Source organism: Lonchura striata, chromosome 4 (assembly GCF_050655825.1).
Source record: "Lonchura striata isolate lonStrDom1 chromosome 4, ASM5065582v1, whole genome shotgun sequence".
Lineage (NCBI taxonomy): Eukaryota > Metazoa > Chordata > Aves > Passeriformes > Estrildidae > Lonchura > Lonchura striata.
Genome location: NC_140706.1, coordinates 75,521,904 through 75,536,546, shown reverse-complemented (window position 1 = coordinate 75,536,546; position 14,643 = coordinate 75,521,904). Strand labels below are relative to the sequence as shown.

At 56.5% G+C, this 14,643-nt stretch overlaps 1 protein-coding gene and 1 long non-coding RNA gene across 7 annotated transcripts in view; both read right to left on the bottom strand.

The window, feature by feature from the left end:
• Positions 1-4,442: 4,442 nt before the first annotated feature.
• LOC144248920 (UBX domain-containing protein 1-like) overlaps positions 4,443-14,643 on the bottom strand; it is a 59,259-nt gene continuing 49,058 nt past the window's right edge. The window contains exons 1-7 of one of the 6 annotated variants that reach the window (XM_085578464.1): positions 7,780-8,090; positions 7,474-7,527; positions 6,866-6,985; positions 6,001-6,133; positions 5,247-5,759; positions 4,965-5,016; positions 4,443-4,707 (exon numbers count right to left, since the gene is read on the bottom strand). In XM_085578464.1, the coding sequence (XP_085434590.1) occupies positions 6,124-6,133; positions 6,866-6,985; positions 7,474-7,527; positions 7,780-7,832 (237 nt within the window). In that variant the 5' untranslated portion in view covers positions 7,833-8,090 and the 3' untranslated portion in view covers positions 4,443-4,707; positions 4,965-5,016; positions 5,247-5,759; positions 6,001-6,123. Of the gene's footprint in view, positions 4,708-4,964; positions 5,017-5,246; positions 6,134-6,865; positions 6,986-7,473; positions 7,528-7,779; positions 8,091-14,643 lie in introns of those variants that run through there. The other 5 variants (XM_085578465.1, XM_085578463.1, XR_014955028.1 and 2 more) reach the window with 5 other exon arrangements.
• LOC144248666 (uncharacterized) lies at positions 12,095-14,351 on the bottom strand. Its single transcript, XR_014955027.1, has 2 exons — positions 14,012-14,351; positions 12,095-12,754 (listed from the first exon to the last, which is right to left on the bottom strand). It is a non-coding gene; the product is annotated as an uncharacterized LOC144248666 (long non-coding RNA).

Sequence of the window (14,643 nt, the reverse complement as noted above, 5' to 3'; positions counted from 1 at the left end):
GAGCCAAGGACAGGAGGTGCTCTCTGCCCTTCGGAGCTCCGGCGCCTCCAGCCCCGCACCGGGCACAGCCGGAGCGGGAGCAGCGGCCCCGGCGGAGCGGCCGCTCCCGGCCGCGGCGCCGCAGCCCCGCTCGTCCGGCGGGGCTCCCCCGGGGATGCGGACACGGGGCGGGGGAGGCGGGCGCTGCTTCTCGCAGGGGAGCGCGGTGGCCACGGGGCTACCGGGGCGGGGGGGCTCGGCATCCCGCGGGGGCTGCGGGGCGGCTCCGTGTCCGCCCGCGGGGCCGGAGGCGGCGCTGCGGGAGCGGCGGTGCCGATGGGGTCCCGGCCCCGACGCAGCCCCGGCTCCCCGCGGCCACAGCGAGAACGGGACCCGAGCCCCGGCGGGACCCGAGCCCCGCGCCGGCCGCAGCTGGAGCGGCGGCGCCCGTCCCGGAGCGGCTCCTCCCGGCCGCGGCGCTGCCGGTCCCGATCCCAGCCCCGATCCCGCCTCGACCCCCCGGCCCCGGCACCCCCTCCCTGCCCGCCGAGGAAGGAGCGGCTCCGCCCGGCTCCCCCAGCAGACACCGGCGGGACCAGAACCCAAATCCCGATCCCGATCTCAGCTGAGCGCCTCGGACGCCGCGCAGGCCGGGAGCTGCCCCGATCCGATCCCCGCACGGAGCTCCGAGCGCCGGTCCCGCCGCAGTCCGTCCGAGCATCCACACAGAACACGGGGCGGGCGCGGAGCCGCCGCCATTTACGGGCGGGGGGCGGGGCCGGGGGCGGGGCCAGCACAGGTGCGCGCACAGGTGCGCGGGGCCCCAGCGCGCCTGCGCGGGGCGGGGCCGCGGGTATTTAAACCGCGGGGCGAGCCCGGCGGAGCCATTTGGTGCTGGGCGCTCGGAGCGGGAGGTTGCGGCCGGTCGGGCTCTATATCTCTTTTTCTTTTGCTTTTGTTGCGCGTTTCTTTTCTTTTGTATTTTTTTTTCTCTATGCCTCTCTTATCGACCCTCCCTTCCTCCCCTCCCCCACCCCCTACACCCTCCCCCCCCCCAAACCCCCCCCCCTCCCTCTCCCCCCTAGCCCTCCCCTCCCTCCCTCCCGGGCGGGCCCCCCTACTCTCCTTTCCTTGTCCTCCCTCTCTATTCCCCTACTCACCCCTACGCTACCCTGTTCCTCCATCCTTTCCCTGTTCCTTCTCTCCCCAGCCGGGCTCCCCCGTGCCCCCTCTCCCTGCTCCCCCCCACGCGCTCCCGGTTCCTCCTGCCGCCTTTCCGTGATACCTTTCCCCCTCCACATATTCCGCCTCCTTCCCCAAAGCTGCCTTCAATCTTTCTCTTCCTTCACCCTGCCTTCCCCCAGCCCCCTGCACACCCCGACCTGCCCCCACCTGCCCCCTGTCCCTGTCACCCTCCCCTTGAGCGCCCCCTCTGCTCCCCTGTTCTCGTTCCCCATTCCCCTTTTCCTTCTTTCCTCGCAGCCGCGGGGCTCGGGGCGCCGCAGAATAAAGCCCAGAGGGCCGGAGCCGGCGCCCCCCGCCCTCGCTGGGGTCCCCACACGGGGCCGGAGCCGCTCTGCGGGTCCCCCCATTGCAGTCTAATACACGGCCCGACACTGCCGGGGTGCGGCTTTCCCGACATCACACTGGGGGTCGGGCTGGGGGTCGGGAGGGGGTCCTGGGGGGAGGAGGGTGGGGGGGTTAGGAAGGGCCCCCTCATTAGGAGGGGGTCCCGGGGGAGGAGGGTGGGGGGGGGGATAGGAAGGGCCCCCTCCGGAGGAGGGGGTCCGGGGGAGGGGGGCCAGGGTGGGCCCCCTCCGGAGGAGGGGGTCCGGGGGAGGGGGGCGGGGTGGAGGGGGGGGCCTTCCCCCCTCCAGCCCCGGCCCCTCCCCGGGACCCCCTCCTCCGGACCGGGGCCCGGGGGGGTTGGGGGGGGGGGGGGGGGGGGCGGGGGGGTGGGGTGGGAGGGGGGGGCGGGGTGGGAGGGGGGGGGCGGGGTGGGAGGGGGGGGCGGGGGGGTGGGGTGGGAGGCGGGGCGGGGGGGGAGGGGGGGGAAGGGCCGGCCATTTGTTTTTTTTTTTTTTTTTTAATGTCTGTTCACGGCACAGAGTGACGTGCCCCCCCCTGCTCCCCCCCCCCCCCGCCCCCCCACCCTCCCCCCCGCCCCCCCACCCCACCCCCCCCGCCCCCCCACCCTCCCCCCCGCCCCCCAACCCCCCCCCGCCCCCCAACCCCCCCCCCGCCCCCCCACCCACCCCCCCCCGCCCCCTCCCCCCCCCCCAACCCCCCCGGGCCCCGGTCCGGAGGAGGGGGTCCCGGGGAGGGGCCGGGGCTGGAGGGGGGAAGGCCCCCCCCTCCACCCCGCCCCCCTCCCCCGGACCCCCTCCTCCGGAGGGGGCCCTTCCTATCCCCCCCCCGCCACCCTCCTCCCCCGGGACCCCCTCCTAATGAGGGGGCCCTTCCTAACCCCCCCACCCTCCTCCCCCCAGGACCCCCTCCCGACCCCCAGCCCGACCCCCAGTGTGATGTCGGGAAAGCCGCACCCCGGCAGTGTCGGGCCGTGTATTGGACTGCAATGGGGGGACCCGCAGAGCGGCTCCGGCCCCGTGTGGGGACCCCAGCGAGGGCGGGGGGCGCCGGCTCCGGCCCTCTGGGCTTTATTCTGCGGCGCCCCGAGCCCCGCGGCTGCGAGGAAAGAAGGAAAAGGGGACGGGAAGAGAGGAGGCAGAGCGGGGCATGCGGGAAGGTGGGGAGGGAGGTCGGGCTGCGGAGGAGAGCGGGCGGGGAAGGGAAAGGCCGGCAGGGGGAAAGAGGGACGGGACAGAGGAGGGAGAGAGGGGGAATGGAACGGAGCAGCGGGGCAGGGACAGGTGAGGGACGAGTGGGGGGGGTCGCGTTTGGGGGAGGAGGGAGAGTGGGTTTAGGGGATAAAAAACAGAAATATGGAGAAAACGAAGGAAGGGTAGATGGTGGGACGGGAGGCCGAAATGGGACGAGAAGGAAAAGGAGGAAGACAAAGAAGGGGAATAGGAGCAGAAGGAAGGAAGAGTAGAAGGGGGCACAAAAGGGGAGCGAAAGCAGTCGGCTTTGGGGAGGACAGGAAAACGGGGGAAAGGCAGGGAAAGAAGGGGAATGGGAGCAGGAGGAAGGAAGAGTAAAGGGGGGGAAGGAGAGAAGGGCGAAGCTGCGGAGCCCGCACAGAACCCACCACCCTCACTGCGCTCCGAGTGAGCAAATGGCGGCTGCAGCGATTCCCGGCACTTAAATAAGCTCGGCCCCACCCCACGCAGGTGCCCCGCGGTCCCGCGCACCTGAGCCAGCGCCGGCCCCGCCCCTGAGGCTCCGGCCCGGCCCCGCCCCTGAGGCTCCGGCCCGCCCGGGATGGAGGCGGGGCCATCGCTCCCGGCCCGCCGGGATGGGCCCGGGGCTGCCGCTTCGGCTCCCGGCGGTGCCGCCTCTGCCCCGGCGGGCGGGTCGGGGTCTCTCTCGGGCCGGAGCACCGGGGCGGCGCCGGGGCCGAGCCGGCGGCGGCGGCGATTTCCCGGGGCTGACCGAGACCGGCCGGGGCGCGGGGACCCCCGTGCCGCCCCAGCACCCCCAAAGCCCGCCGCTCCCCGCCGTGCCAGGGAATTTTCTTTTTCCCGGTGCAGGCCGAGACATTTCTGTGAGGAAACTCAGAACTCAGGGGTACGGGGTCTGAGGGGAGAGAAGAGATTCTGGTATAAATCCAAAACGCGTTGTGAAAAACAACATGGAACGGCTCATTTGCTCTCCCAGCCCGATTTCTGTGTGACCGTCTGTGATTCCAGCTGCTCCGCTGGCACTGGCAGCCTGCGGGGCTCGAAGGACTTGCCAAGTGCCCAGCACGACAGAAAAGAACGGGAGAACTCCCCGGCTCTGGCAGCGGAGCCTCTCGGCAGTGTCCCGAAAGCCCCGCAGTGCCAGCATCTCTGCATGGAAGCTGAGGGGCTCCAGCGCAGCCCCTCTGCAGCGTTCCTCTGCAGCTGGCACTGCCCAGCGCCCCTGACCAGGGTTTGGGGTCCCTGCACAGCCCCCGGCGCAGCCCCCTGGCTTCTTCCAGCTCCCTTCAGCCAGGATGATTTTCTCGGGGGTAGGAGCACCCAAAGCCAGCGGAACTGGCCTCAGCCACTTTCCGTGGGATCTCTCCTCTTCCTTCCTCACCAAATTCCCACTGTCAAAACCCAGCTTGAGGCACAGATCCCCATCCCCTCAATCTCTCCAAGGAATTGGGCTCGGATTTCCCAATCCAGCAGGGCAGAAATGCTCTTGTCCTTACTGTACATCCTAATTGCAGTAATGGCTCAAGAAATAATTGAAAGAAATTAAAGGAATGAAGAGAAATTAAATAAGAGCTGCCAGCTCCAACTAAGGGATGTTCAAACCCCTTACCAACAATTTGCTTTAATTAACCGACTCAAACAAAGTAATTAACACCACATTGATACAGTATGATTCTTTTTAATCGAGTTATAGATAAATATTGCAGAATGTAAAAACCTTTGTAAATCCAGAAACTCTTTCAAGAGAGAGACAGGGCACAGCTGCAGAGAGTCTTGGGGAGTTCAGGGGAAAAACCCCAAAGTTTTCAGTGTTTAGCATCTCCCACCCTGTCGTCACTGACAGCAAACACGGCTTCAGCCTCAGGAAAACACGGAGAGTCAGGGATTTTACAGATCCTGGTCTCACCTCAGCCTCTCAGCAGGTAGTCTGCAGGGAGAGGGAAGAAAAAGGGTCAGAATGGACAGCCTACTTCCAGAAAATCATCACCATTCATAAAGCACTAAGCAGAGCTGTAAGAACTTCCCCAAAGGTTCACTTCCCTGCGGACTGAGGGCTCTCAGTTGAAGCACAGGCTGGACCTGCCAGGGACAGACTCCAGGAACCCCAGAAGTAAAAGCCACTGGGCCAATTCCATAAAACATTCCAAAATCAGGCTCCTAGGATGTGACCATCTCCTCTCTCACCTGGAGGTGGAAGCACAAGGAATGATCTTCCCTCCTGTGGGTTTTCTGGGATCTGCAGTGAACCGCAGGGGGAAGAAAACAAAGCCTGAATGTTTCGCACGACTGGAACAGAAAAGTGGGGAAAAGGGAGGCAGGGGCACTGCTGGGGTGATAACTGGGATCCAGCCTCTCCACACCAATGGAAGCAGAGACTGAGTGACAGAGCCTTTGGGACCACTTTGCTGGGATTCATAGGAAAACGGGTGACTTTTATTTTGGCAGTAAAGCCAAGCTGCTTCTCACCTCATCAGCCGGGTACAGCAGCAGCACCCGCAGGAACCTGGCCAGGTGGCTCTGCCTGGCAGAGGGCTCCCCACTTCCTGGGAATTGTGTGCTACGGGGCTGTGCCACTGGCCATTAAAACAGTTCCCACCTGGCCCTTCACAAAGGCAAGGTGCTTTTTCCATACAGCAAATGGTTTTTGAATTAAGAAGGTAACACTGGTAATACTCAACTGGAGAAGAAAAAAGTGAGAGCTGTAAAATTTTCCTACGCCAGGCAAAAAAGAAAGCCAAATTAAAACCAAAACAAAAACTAACATAACAATGAAAAAAACAAACCATATCAAGCATGCTTCAAGAGAGTTTAAATCTGAATGAAGTAACTTACTTAGAAGCTTGAAAAGCTGCAATGCTGCAAAAATCTAATGCTGCAAAAAAAAAGGTGCCTTCCCATCCAAACCCATCTGGAATTCCACAATTCTGTGAACAGCTCCGGGCAGAAGGACTAGATTTCCATTGTGGTTCGAAAATGCTGCTGCAAGAACACGAAGAGAGATTTCATATACTGTTAAAGTGGCACAACCACATCAAAAATTACGTTTGGAGGTAAAGTGGCAACTCTGCAATTCCAGCTTCTGATACCAAGGACACACGGAGGGCTGAAACCTGGAGGTCCTTACATGACAGGATTTCTAGATTTCTAGAGTTACCCATCCCCAGTTTGCTGCTTAGGGTTAGAAAAGGTGGAATTCTGTTCTTAAGGGGTTACCACATACCATCAACGTGAGAGACGGGGATGCTGATGTTTGATCAGAGTCCTGGAGCAGCCTGGAGCACGCTGGCTTCCCGAACCAGGTCTGCTGCCTTGTCTGTGTAGGGGTAGGGCTTTGTCCTCAGCCTCAGCAGGATCTGTCAGCAAAGGAGGAGAGAAAAGTAGAGTGCACCGGCTCCCAAGTGTGGGGTACCATGTGCTGCTAAGGAAGACCACGTGCTGAAAGTGGTTGGAAGCCGGGTGGGTTTTGGGAGGACAAATTCCATATTACTTCTGCAGGATTCTGTCTACAGTTCCTGCTCTACAAACCAAATACATCAAACGACAACAACAAACAAACAAAAAAACACCACATTAAATCAACAACAACAAAATAATTACTCCTACCTCAATAACCCCATACTGCCCCAAACCATTCCAAGGAGGGTGGCAGGAGGGGCTGGCAAAGGCAGGGCCCCGCCGGGCCCCCCTCGCCGCTGCCATCCTTCTCCAGCGCCGCCGCTGAGCCGCCTTCAGCCCAAAACCCACCCAAAAATACCCCAAAATCGTCCTAAATGCCCCCAAAAAACCCACCCAAAACTACCCAAACCCTCCTAAAAATATCCAAAAAACTCACCATAAAATGCCTCAAAACCAACCCAAAACCGTCCCAAAAATATCCCAAAAAATCCACCCAAAAATACCCTAAAACCCACCAAAGAATACCCCAAAGCCCTCCCGAGAATACCCGAAAACCCTGCCCATAAACACCCTGAAACCCCAAATTAACCACTCTGAACCCCAAAATTATCCCTGAATATCCCTGAGCTCCCCATACCCCAAAATTTCCTTCCCAAACCCCAAATTCCCCCCCGACCCCCAAAATTCACTTCTGGGTCTCGTCCTCGGGGGCCGGCGGCTGCCGGGGCCCCCCCAGGCCCGCGGGCGGCGCCCCCAAACCCGGGGGGAGTTCGGGGTCCGAGTCGGGGTCGTCCTCATGAGCCACCAGCCTGGGGACCCAAAAACCGGGGGGAACCCCGAATCGGGGGGGGACCCAAAATTGGAGGGGGTCCTGGGGGGTTCTGGAAGGTTTTTGGGGCATCCCAGGAGGACTTTTGGGGTCTCAGGGGGTTTTGGGGGTCCCAGGAGGAATTTCAGGGGTCCTAAAGGGAAATTTGGAGGTCACAGGGGGAGTTTTGGGGTCCCAAAGAGAATTTTGGGCGTCCCAGGGAGGGCTTTGGAGTCCTGGGGAGAATTTTGGAGGTTTCAGGGGGTTTTTGGGAGGAATTTTGGGGGTCCTGGGGGGGGGGGGGTTGGGGTCCTGAAGGGAATTTTGGGGGTCTCAGGGGGTTTTTGAGGGTCCCAGGGGGATTTTTGGGGCTTCTGAAGGGAATTTTTGGGTTCCCGAGGCTGTTTTTGGTGATCCCGGGGCTGTTTTGGGGGGATCCCGCCGGGTATTTTTGGGGGTGCCGGGAGTGTTCTTGGGGTCCCCCCTCACCAGTCCATGGCCGGCTCCACTCCCCGGTTCCCGGTCAGCGCCAGCGCCTTCGCCCTGCGGGACCGGGGGGCTCCCGGTTATTTTTGGGGGGTCCCAGAGGGTTCTGAGGGGTTCCCGGGGGGTTTTTTGGGGGTCCCGGTGGAGTTTTGGGGGTCCCGAGGGCTCCGGGGCCTGTCCGTGTGTCCCGCCCCCGCCATAATCCCATTCCCGGTGCCGGTGCCGGGTCCCCTCCGGCTGCTCCCGCCCGCCCTCCCCCGCTGTCCCCCCGGTGCCGCCGCCCTCAGCGCGCCGGGCCCCGAATCCCACCTCCAGCAGCGCCTCCAGAGCCGCCCGAGCCCGGTCCCACCGCCCGCCGCCATCACGGCGGCGCCGGGCTCGCGACACGTGGGGGACGGCGGCCGGCGAGGGACAGAAAGGCACAAAGCGTTCCGGTACGGACGGCGGCCGGAACGGGACAGAAAGCCTCCCTCGCCGCTGCCATCCTAATCCGGCGCCGCCGCGGAGCCGCCTCCAGCCCTCCCCTCACTCACAGACACCGCCCCGCTCGCCGCTCGCTGCCGCCCCTCGCCCCTCCCGCCGGTTTTGCCGGGCGCTGGCTGGGGGGGCTGCAGTACCGCCCTGTGCCCACAAGGCGGCAGCACTTTTCAAGCGAGTCCGCGCCAAGCCACTCGCAAGAGGGAGGCCGCGGGCGGCCGGGCTGCAGTACCGCCCTTTGTCCACAAGGCGGCAGCACTTTTCAAGCGAGTCCGCGCCAAGCCACTCGCAAGAGGGCGGCCGCGGGCGGCCGGGCTGCAGTACCGCCCTTTGTCCACAAGGCGGCAGCACTTTTCAAGCGAGTCCGCGCCAAGCCACTCCCAAGAGGGCGGCCGTGGGTGGTGGGGCCACAGTACCGCCCTGTGTTCACAAGGCGGCAGCACTTTTCAAGCGAGTCTGCGCCAAGCCACTCGCAAGAGGGCGGCCATGGGTGGCGGGGCTGCAGTACCGCCCTGTGCCCACAAAGCGGCAGCACTTTTCAAGCGAGTCCGTGCCTAGCCGCTCCCAAGAAGGCGGCCGGGCTGCAGTACCGCCCTGTGCCCACAAGGCGGCAGCACTTTTCAAGCGAGTCCGCGCCAAGCCACTCGGTGGTTTTGCCGGGCACTGGCTGGGGGGCTGCAGTACCGCTCTCTGCCCACACGGCGGCAGCACCGCGCCGTCCCCGCCGGCACGGCCTCGGCAGCGAACGCCCCAAAGCGTCCGCGCGGGAAAGAACGGAACAAAAAGCCTGCCTGCGACCCGACAGGAACCGAAAGAAAAAAGCTTTCCTCTTAAGCTGCATTTCAATATGCTTTATTTTTCTATTTTTCATATTTATATTCACATTCGGATTTGTAATGGATATTGATGGAAAATTATATTTTCATAATTTCTTACATTTATTCCTATTATATTTTATTTCAGATTTTTATACGTATCTTAATAGGTATCAGTAGAAGTCAGGGGAGGGTGTGTGGCTGGGGGCGGGGCCAGGGGAGGGGGTAAGGACGGGGTGGGTTAGGGGGAGGGGGTCAGCATTGGGGGCGTGGTTAGGGGCGGGGTCAGGGTGTGGGGGAGGGGGTGGAGGGTGGGTCAGGGAAGGGGTTAGGGTAGAGGGAGGATTCAGGGTGGGGGTGTGGCTACCAGACAGACCCCTCCCCTACCCAAAAATATTGTCAGGCGCAGCAGTAGAAAATCTGATGCTACCAGGGAGTAAAAATTTTTATTTTTACTTTGATGCTCCCAGGGAGTAGAAATTTTTATTTTTAAAGTTGTTTTCTTTTTTTACTTCCTCGGAGCACAGTATTTTCTACTCCTGCTTTTTTATTCTAAGTACAGAAAGGAAAAAAAAGAGAGAAAGAGAAGGAGACAGTGAGAAGAAGAGGAGAGAGTGATAAGGAGAGAGAGAGGGAGAAGAAGAAAAGGAGAGAGCAGGAAGAGGAGAGAGTAAGGAAAAAGAGAGATGAGGAAGACAAGAGAGTGAGAAGAAAAAGAGGAGAGAGGAGGAAGAGGAGTGAGAAGAAAGGGAGAGAGATGAAGAAGAGTGTGAGAAGGACAGGAGAGAGCAAGAAGAAGAGGAAAGCGTGAGAGGAAGAAGAGAGTGTGAGAAGGAAAGGAGAGTGACAAGAGGAAGAGAGAGGAGGAAGAGGAGTAAGTGAGAGGAAGAAGAGGAGAGAGGAGGAAGATGAGAGAGAGGAGAGAGTGAGAAGGAGAGAGTGAGATGAAGAGGAGAGAGTGAGAAGGAGAGAGTGAGATGAAGAGGAGAGAGTGAGAAGTGGAGAGAGTGGGAGGAAGAAATGAGAAGAAGAAGAAAGGAGGAAGAAGAGAGAGGAGGAAGAGGAGAAAGTGAGAGGAAGAAGAGGAGACGGAGAGGAGGAAGAGGAGAGAGAAGAAGAATAGGAGAGAGGAGGAAGAGCAGCGAGTGTGAAGGAGGAGAGAAGAGGAAGAGGAAAGAGAGAGAAGGAAAGGAGAGAGTGAGATGAAGAGAGTGTGAGAAGAAGAGGACAGAGTGAGAAAAGAGAGTGAGAAGAAGAGGAGAGAGGAGAAAGAGGAGAGAGTGAGAAGAAAAGGAGAGATGAAGAGAGTGTGAGAAGAAGAGAGGAGAGAGTGACAAGAGGAAGAGAGGAGGAAGAGGAGTAAGTGAGAGGAAGAGAAGGAGAGAGAGAGGAGGAAGATAAGAGAGAGAAGGAGAGTGAGAAGAGGAGAGAGGAGGAAGAGGAGAGAGGAGGAAGAGGAGAGAGGAGGAGAAAAGGAGAGAGAGAGATGAAGAAGAGAGTGTGAGAAGAGGAGAGAGTGAGAAGAAGAGAGAGAAGGAAGAAGTGAGAGGAGGAAGAGGAGAAAGTGAGGAGAGGAGGAAGAGAAGAGACTGAGAAGAAAAGGAGAAAGATGAAGAAGAGAGTGAGAAGAAGAGGAGAGCGTGAGAAGAAGAAAAGAGAGTGAGAACAAGAAGAGGAGAGGAAGAGGAGAAAGTGAGAAAAGGAGAGAGGAGGAAGAGGAGCAAGTGAGAAGGAGAGAGTGAGATGAAAAGGAGAGTGTGAGAAGAAGAGAGAGTGAGATGAAGAAGAGGAGAGTGAGAGGAGAGAGTAAGATGAAGAGGAGAGAGTCAGAGGAAGAAGAAAGAGGAGGAAGAAGAGAAAGTGAGAAGAAGAGGAGAGGAAAAGGAGAGAGAGAGGAGGAAAAGGAGAGAGAGAAGAAAAGGAGAGAGGTGAGAAGTGGAGAGAGTGAGGAAGAAGAAGAGAGAGGAAGAAGAGGAGAAAGTGAGGAGAAAGGAGGAAGAGGACAGAGTGAGAAGAAAAGGAGAGAGTGAGATGAAGAAGAGGAGAGGGTGAGAAGAATAAGAGGAGAGAGTGAGAGGAAGAAGAGGAGAGAGGAGGAAGAGGACAGAGTGAGGAGAAAAGGAGAGAGAGATGAAGAGAGTGTGAGAAGAGGAGAGAGTGTGAGGAGAGAGTGTGAGAAGAGGACAGAGTGAGAAGAAGAGAGAACAAGAAGAGGAGAGAGGAAGAAGAGGAGAGGAGGAAGAGGACAAAGTGAGGAGAGAGGAGGAAGAGGAGCGAGTGAGAAGGAGAGAGTGAGATGAAGAAAAGGAGAGTGTGAGAAGAAGAGGAGAGTGAAAGGAGAGAGTAAGAAGAAGAGGAGAGTGTCAGAGGAAGAAGAAAGAGGAGGAAGAGGAGAAAGTGAGAAGAGGAGAGGAGGAAGAGGAGTGAGAAGAAAAGGAGAGAGCGAGAAGAGGAGGAGAGTGTGAGAAGAAGAGGAGAGAGAGTGAGAAGAAGAGGAGAGAGGAGGAAGAGGAGTGAGGAGAGAGGAGGAAGAGGAGTGAGGAGAGAGGAGGAAGAGGAGTGAGGAGAAGAGGAGAGAGCGAGGAGAAGACGAGGATAGTGAGAGGAAGAAGAGAGAAGAAGAGAGCAAGAAGAAAGAGTGAGAAGAAGAAAAGGAAGAGAGTAAGAAGAAAACAGAGCAAGAAAAATAAAAGAGAGATAAAAAGAAAAACTAAAAAAGTCAGATTGGAAAGAGAAAGGCAAAAGAAAGGAGGGGTAAAGAGAAAAAGAGTGAAAGACAAACAGAAAAGGAAGCACTTGAAATGAAAGAGAAAAGCAAATAGAGAGACAAGAAAAAGAAGAAATAGAGCTGAAAACCTACAGGAAAACAAATGGAGAGACTGAACACAAGGTAGGGTTCAAGAGAGAAAGAAATAGAGAGTTAGACAAAAAAGTTAAAGTTGGACAGAAAAGGAAAAAGGGTCAGAGACAAAGACAATGATAGCAAGTGTTAGAAAGACAAAGGCTGACAAAGGAAAAAAAAAGAAGAAAACATAGTGAAACCTAGATTGAAAGAGACAGACAAAGAGACATGGGGAAATACATGTAGAGGAATGGAAGAAAATAGGGTGAGAAGGAAATAGGGTGAGAGAAACATGGAGATGTGTTAGAAATGGAAACAAAGGAAAACACAGGCAGAGACAAAGAGTTACACATGGAAGGATAAAGTGAGTAATATACTAAGGAGGAAAGTAAGAGGCAAAGGGAGAAAAAGGGTGAAAATGATAGGACTCAACCACACCAAAGAAAGACAGGAGATGAATGGTGGGCAGGGCAGAGGGTAAGAGGCATCATTATTAGGGCTGATTAATCTTTATTCCTTTAATTTAAACTTCAGCAATACACAGGGAAACAATGCATACAAATGCAAGTACAGAGACAAATACAACAAAGAATACATCATACCTAGGCACACAAGTACAAGTCCAATTTACATACAGCAAAATACATCAAAAGACAGGAACAACTGCAAAGACAGAACAATATAATGTACTACAAGCCAAATACATATTGACACAATATAACCGTATCTCCATTTCAGAAAAGTCCACAACGCTTTTATTGTTATGACGCACCCGGAACAAAAACGGCGCAAAACGCTCCGCCGACGTGCACGCCCCCTTCGCGTTACGCACAAACTCACATTCACGGCAACTCGCTCCGGAGACTCCCAAAAAATCCTCCTGCCTGATGAAAACCCCCCCTGAAAGGCAAAGGCCATACACACAAGGTTGTATCTGCTCCACACACACACACAGCTGCAGACACAAGCACACACAAACTCTCACAGACAGACACAGACAGTCACACTCTCACACATTCTTCTGCTGACACGCTGGCTGCCACCCTTACGTGAAACGCTGCACTGAAGAATATGCTTAAACGCTTCTTCTGACCGCAGGACCTCCATGTCAAATGGTAGATTCCAGGAAATTCTGTAGGGACCCGGGGACCTACGAGACAAGGGGAGGCGGTCAGTGACTGACTATCTGAGAGCTAGGAGCTATACCAACTCTGGGCCCATCAGTGTTGTACCCCAAACCCCGTAGAGAACAGATGAACGGCAAAGCTTTATAACTGCTCTACCTGAGCGTGACTACTTGCCCGGGCAAGGCAGCTCCGATCATAATTGCCACAACAGAGGTGCATACAACATAAGCCAACGTAGGTACATACAGTATAAGCACAAACAACATAAGCCAACGTAGATACGTACAGTATAAGCACAAACAACATAAGCCAACGTAGGTACATACAGTGTAAGCACAAACAATGTAAGCTAACATAGGTAGGCGCAACATACGCACATACAATAGAAGCAGACACAGGTAGGTGCATCATAAGTGCATACAACGTAAGCTGACAGAGATACAAGATAAGTGAGGACTTGATATAATTCTCCAGAAGACTAATTTTTGAGCCCTATATCCTTTGAGAAGGCAGATGCTACGGAACTACTGTGGTCAGGTGATGAGGGGCTAATAAGCTCCGTACGGAAGTCCATGAGAAGGGCTACCAAAACTGAGAATGAAGATGGATGAGAACATCTCGTGTACATCGTCCGGACCCAAAAAGTGAATATGTAAAAATGCCAGAATAATTGATATCCGGGAAGGTACGTGAGCAAAATATGGCCAATACGGCACAAAATGATGTTGCTAAAGCATGGAGATGTAACAAAGGCCTATGACACAGACAACGTGACACGGACACAGACAACGTGACACGGACACAAGTGGAAACTGCCTGGCAATTTCACCTTATGGACCCAAGATTCCTAGCCCAAGATGAGCCATGGGCTGATGATGCCAAAGAAAAGAAAGCCCTAGGGCAGTAGCACTTGATGATGACATGCAACTCCTTTCAAGATGTTAGTGCCAAAGCACTTAAGAGGAAGCCTAAGAAGCTCAGTAGGCCTAGAGAAGGAAGAAATGACTACAGGGTGACTGTAGCTATAGCTCCAGACATGAAGGCGGGCTCCTATGGTGAAAAGATCCACGACAACGTCAAGAGTCAAAGAAGGCCGCCGATGCGAACGTCACGAGAACCAGAGAGGGATCGGAACTGCCCTGCCCAGCGAAGACTCTGGGGGGGCTGAGGAGAAACCCTCTCCCTTTGCTCCCGAGGGGCCCGTCCCACTATGGGCCTATTCTCCAAGCTAACATCAAATAGCCTCCTGTGATAGTAAAGGTTTTCCCCCCATCTCCCACCTACTGGCCCCAGCACTTGGCTTTTGCAAGACAACCGGATGGAATCCAATGTCAGTTGGATGTGGACGGCGAGACGTTCTCTGCATCAGCTTCGGTGCTGCCGTTTCCAAACTTCAGCTACGTTCCTCCTCAGGGTACCTAAGACAAAACAGAAAATGCAACTAGTGCCCACGAAAAGAGGAATCCCCGAAACTCCGACACACCGCTGCCCCGGCTCACCTGAAGTCTTAATTTGACTCCACAAGCTGCCTGGAGGATACCTGAAAAACAAAAAGGTACACACTTAGCATGCTGCTGCATAAGGGTCACCTGTGAGTCACCGTGCCAAAATGCCAACTCACCCGCTCGTCTCTGTTCCTTCACACAGCTAGGGCAGCGACAACACCTGCAAAAAAACAAAGCAAAACAACCCACACTGAGATACTGTGAAAACAACATCCCCCTGACCTGAAAAGCACACCCACCCAGACCTTACGCTTGCACCCACCTGGCCTTGGACATCCAGACATCCGGACCAGAGACATCTTGCAAGATGACTGCCTAAAATAAAACAAAGTAACCAAGAGTGGATGCTTAGAATTGCACCAAAACCTGAAACCTGAGCAAGAACAACTCCTTCTGTCCACTGCTCA